At 45.7% G+C, this 5,205-nt stretch overlaps 1 protein-coding gene across 1 annotated transcript in view; it reads right to left on the bottom strand.

Annotated features, from left to right (window-relative positions):
• Positions 1-5,205, bottom strand: part of WDFY4 (WDFY family member 4) — a 285,936-nt gene that overhangs the window by 166,484 nt on the left and 114,247 nt on the right. The window contains exons 34-36 of the mRNA XM_019556081.1: positions 4,572-4,689; positions 2,753-2,910; positions 867-1,105 (exon numbers count right to left, since the gene is read on the bottom strand). Coding sequence (XP_019411626.1) covers positions 867-1,105; positions 2,753-2,910; positions 4,572-4,689 — 515 coding nt within the window. The remainder of the gene's footprint in view (positions 1-866; positions 1,106-2,752; positions 2,911-4,571; positions 4,690-5,205) is intronic.

The raw sequence follows: 5,205 nt of genomic DNA on the forward strand, positions 1-5,205 counted from the left end.
GGCTATTCAGCCTGGAAAAGTGCAGGCTCAGGGGTGATCTGGTGGCCACCTATAAGTTTATCAGAGGTGCTCACCAGGATCTGGGGGAACATCTGTTCACCAGAGCCCTCAAGGGATGACAATATCAAATGATCACAAACTCCACTGTGACCGATTCAGGCTGGATATAAGAAAGAACTTCTTCACTTTCTGAGCCCCCAAGGTTTGGAACAGACTACCACTGGAGGTGGTTCAAGCACCCACTTTGAACGCCTTGAAGACACATTTGGATGCTTACTTTGCTGGGATCCTATGATCCCTGCTGACTTCCTGCCCTGGGGGAGGGGGCTGGACTCGATGTTCCTCCAGGGTCCCTTCCAGCCCAAATGTCTATGAAAAGTATGAATTCTTTGGGGGAGAGGGGGGCGTGTCTTAATTGACAGTGAAGGTTCTTACTGAGAAAACAAGCATTTTTGGTCTTCAATATCACAAAAACCACACTCCCAAAAATGAAAAGAAAATGAAAGTAACATATTTTGCTTCTTTAGAAACTATTTGAAGGGGAAAATGAACATTTCCCTAACAGCTCTACTTAGCAAACTTAACAGAAAGCAAATCAAGAAAGTTGTTTTTTCCCCTTTTCCTATGTGGAGCTGTCCAGTCCCTGAAGCATCAGGTGTAGGTCAAGAACCTGTTTGTTTCTGGTATATGCTAGCCCTCATTCTTCCTGAGTCCTCCCAGTTTCTACCAGCCACAAGGGAGGGTGCTTAGCACTTCTCAAAGATTTTGCTGAATCTTTCTCTCTTCTACACACACTTTCCATTGAAGAAACTACCAGGAGAAAGTGAGATGATCAGATGTTACACCAGGAGAAATAATACAGATACCTTCTTGAATTCAGCTGACACAAACAATGCATAAAACAGATGATGAAATTAATATTTGAGTTGTAAGTTGCGCAGGTGACATCCCATTGCTCCTGAAGGGCCTTGAGGGTGTTCAGGAGACTAAGCTGTTCATGCAGCAGCTGCTGTGGTCTGGACAGGCAATACAGAATCACTCGGTTTAGACTGCTGTACAGGGTGCTGAGGATGGTTTCCTTTTGAGAAAAAGTGTGCTTCATGACCTGTTCAAACACAGAAAAACACAGTCTAGTATTTTGTATTGACCATGACATTCTCCCTATCATCTACAGTTCTTCCACTTAGGCTGTGAGACGAAATGATGTTGACTCCCACTCAAGTCTCTGGAATTTGAGAATTATTGACTCTTGTTATTCACTGCAGACTTCAACATAAGGTAGAGATACCCAAGTTAGTTGCTGTCTTCAGTGGACTTGGAGTCTCAAACCAGCAGAGTCTCCATATGCCTGAAGAAGGGTGACTGCACCTAAAAGCTTGCCAAGAATTTTTTCCAACTACTCAGTTGGTCTAATAAAAGATATCACATCTACTCAAAGAACCTTGCCTGCCTATGTCCTTAGACAAACATGGCTACAAGTAAAAACCCATCTGTCTTCAGTGGAGACATTTTCAATGACCCCCAGCAGACATCAGAGTTTTCACAAAGATTAAAACTTTAATAGCACCAAAAAAACTGTAACATTATATTCAGACAATATACCACATGATAAAAATAACAAGTCACAAAAATGGCAAATCAGCCTCAAAGACGTTACTCCTTAAATGTGAAAAAACCTTGTGGCCCATTTGTATCATGCTTTAATTTAAAGGTGTGGCAAGTTACACATCAACTGACAGGACTTTCCCAGGTCCTAAGGTACACTGCCTCCTCCCTCCCCCACACCAACCCCACAGAAGCAACCTCAGCTGCCTGCAAGGGGGACTGGGCATATTCTTCAGTCTCTCATTCCTGTGGGTGAACTGGGGCTATGTTCACAACTCTAGCTGCTGCCCTGAGTCTGTGACTAGGTCAGTCACCCTCACTCCATTTCTATGCAAAGAGAATGATCCCTTGCTCTTGCATAAAACTGGGTCACCACATGCTGAGCAAATGGGAGGAAAGGGCATTCCTCCACCACTCAACACGGCACAGGGCTCCCTGGGCTGAATCCAACTGAACCAGCTCGCCCAAGCTTGGTGCAAGGGCTGGGGTGCATTACCCTGCTGCTTGACCTGGGCAAGTCCCAAACCAGGTCCAGTAGCATCAGATCTCTCCTAGTTCACTTGGAGCCAAACTGGGGAATCTCTGGTTCTTTGCAAGGAGTAGGAGGGAAAGGGATGCGCCTCTCCCTGCCTCCCCCCCAGCCTTGTGAGCCTACACATTATCTGATTGGTGGAAAAGGAGACATACCCACACTGCCAAAGGGAAGGAAGGATTGCACCAGCTCTCCAGCTCCCCTACCTAGCAAGCACCAGCAGCACAAACTGGTGATCTGCCTTTCCTCCCCACTGGACAGCATGGCCCTTGAACAGGCTGCTCCAAAAACTGATCTATCATTTGGTTATTTTGGGGAGTTATTCAGTGATATAGTTAATTTTATCAGAGACTGAGAAAGCTGCAGATGAGCAAGACCATGGGCTCTCTGGGAAAGAAACTTGCATTTTCTGTGTGACTCCTTTACTTTTTTGTGCAGTACCTTGCTCTACATAGCTCCAGGTCATGGCTGAAGCCTTTGGACACTGATACAATACAAACTGTAAAAATAACAACCCAATGAAATATGCCTTTCTGTTTGGGATACTCCAGTCTCAAAACTAGCATAAAAGAAGGAACATCAACAAGAGCCAAAATACCCAGGGACATGACTTACCACCATGATTTGCTCTGCAATGAAGATCAGGACTTGCTTAGACTCTTCAGCAAACATTCCACTGTAAAGCTTATCCACCAATTTCTGAGTAAAACAGGCAACATTCACCACAGAAGTGGGTGCAGCTGTTTCCGAACCACTGCGAGGATCACTGTTCCCTGCAGGGAATACAACAGTGTGGTTCTTTAACCTGCCACCATTTAAGAGACACTGCCATCAAGCTGTCCCTAGCTCAGTCTGTAATTCATTCAGATCTCATAAACTAGGCAGACAGAAAACTCAGCCTTGAGACTTCACAAAATGCAAGTGCTGTAGCAATGAATGCCTCTGGATCAGTAGTGGTGCAATGCCATGGAGCAACTTCATGTGAAGTTGCTCCTTAACACAATGCCAAGTTGCTCAGAGATAAAAGAAACAACCATGGTCACTAATATCACTTCCTAAAGCACTCAGAAGCTTAAAATTACTTCCTCTTAATACCTAATTTTAACCTTTCAAATCTCTTTATAACAGGGTAAAATGGGGAAAGAAGGCTTCTGGTAATGCTGCAAAGCCACAGTGGTTCAAGGCATGTGCCTTCAAGGCAGAAGTGAAATACACTATACTAACTGACCTGCTAAAACAGGGGTAGGCAACATTTTTGGCCAGACTGCCAAAAAAACTGCAATGTTTACCTTGAAAGGTGCTGGAGTCCCAGCATTCCAGAAAAACAAAACAGGGGCAGGGGGTACATGGCAGGACTCACTGCATATTAATACAGTTATTAATAAAAATGTTGCGGTTTTTTACAGTAAATATCAGGTTTTCTAAAAATTCTAAACCTGGTGACAATAAATACAACTTCATATACTACCTTTGTTGTTGTGTATTCTTTTTTTTGTTAAGCATATTGTGATGAGAAAGAGAAAAAAAAGAGAAAGAAGAGAAAAAGAGGTGAGAGAGAAAAAAGAAAAATAAAAGGAGAGAAGACAGAGAGGAAAAAAGGCGAGGAGAGAGTGAGAACCAGACACACACATGCACACACAGAACCACACACATGCAAACACAGAGAAACAGACACAAACACATACACAGAACAGACACAAGCACACCCAAAACCAGACACACATGTGCACGTGTGCACACCCAGACACACACAGAACCAGACACAAACAGGCAGACAGAAATGCACAGAACCAGGCACACAGACACTTCCCACTGTAGGGGCTGAACCAGGGCTGGGCTTGGAGTAGACAGAAGCACGGTGGGCTTGACTGCATGGGGTGGGCATGAAGCAACAGTGGTGCTGGGAGGGGTGGAGCCTCTCAGCCCAAGCAAGCCCAGCCTCCCCACTGGGAAGAGTCTGGCACCATTCCTGCTCTGCAGCCCTAGGCTCAGCTCTGAACTGCCAGTGGGTATGCATGGATGGTGGGGAAGGGGCAAGGGTTGCGCTTCCTCAGACCTCTCCCCTGCCATTCACTCCGAGGCAGCCATGCACCCGCCAGCAGTACAGAACTGATGCTGGGGCTTGAGCCTCACGCAGCTATTTGCAGCCTCCCAGCTGAAGCTGGCCAAGGTTCTGGGCAGCTGCTGCCAGCCAGAGCCCAGGCTGCTTGCAGCAGGACCTGCAGCCTCCCAGACATCTGCTAGGAGCAGTCCAGGTTCTGTGACTGGCAGTGGCGTGCCGAGCAAAATGCCCTCACATGCCAGGGATTGCCACCCCCTGTACTAAAACATCAGGCTGATGTTTCACCTAGTGTTTCTAAATCCCTCACCTAGAGGCAATGGAATATCCCATCAAAAATATTAACTGGTCTGTGGTCTGATCTGCACAGCTCACCTCTTGGTCTTGTTTTCCCAGCTTCCTGGCTGATAATGTGGAAGATATCCATAGCAGACAATAAGACCTTTGTCTGGAAATGTCTCTTCTGCTCGCTGGTGGAGTTTTCTGAAGAAGCCTGCAGAATCACAACGAATTAAACATGAGTACAGCAGAAAAACAAGCAAGACAACAAAAAACAAGTGTTTTCTTCAGTCCATGCTCATGCCAACCTTAACCTTACAAAAAACAGACCTCTTTGGTTGTTCTGATGAGGCTCTAGGCATTTCTGTTGTGACCTTATCCTGAGATCAAATTGGTAAGACAGCCTCAAGAGAATACTGCCCTTCCAGTGATCAAATGCAGGATTCATGGGAGCAGAAGAAAGACTCTCAGATAGCTTCCAAGAAAAAACTGTTCTCCAGATCCTTCAGCAGGCCCAGGAGATTCAGATAGGCCAGAGAAACTTCCTCACTTATGATTTCTTAATTAAAGCCAAGCTACTATGTGAGAGCCTTGACCTCTCATGAGTTTCATAGTTTCTAGGGTCGGAAGGGACCTGAGCAGACCATCTAGTCCGACCCTCTGCCGTGGCAGGAAAGAATACTGGGGTCAAACGACCCCAGCAAGATGTTCATCTAACCTCCTCTTAAAC

This window comes from Crocodylus porosus, unplaced genomic scaffold (genome assembly GCF_001723895.1).
Source record: "Crocodylus porosus isolate Cpor-Errol unplaced genomic scaffold, CroPor_comp1, whole genome shotgun sequence".
In the NCBI taxonomy this organism is placed as follows: Eukaryota; Metazoa; Chordata; order Crocodylia; family Crocodylidae; genus Crocodylus; species Crocodylus porosus.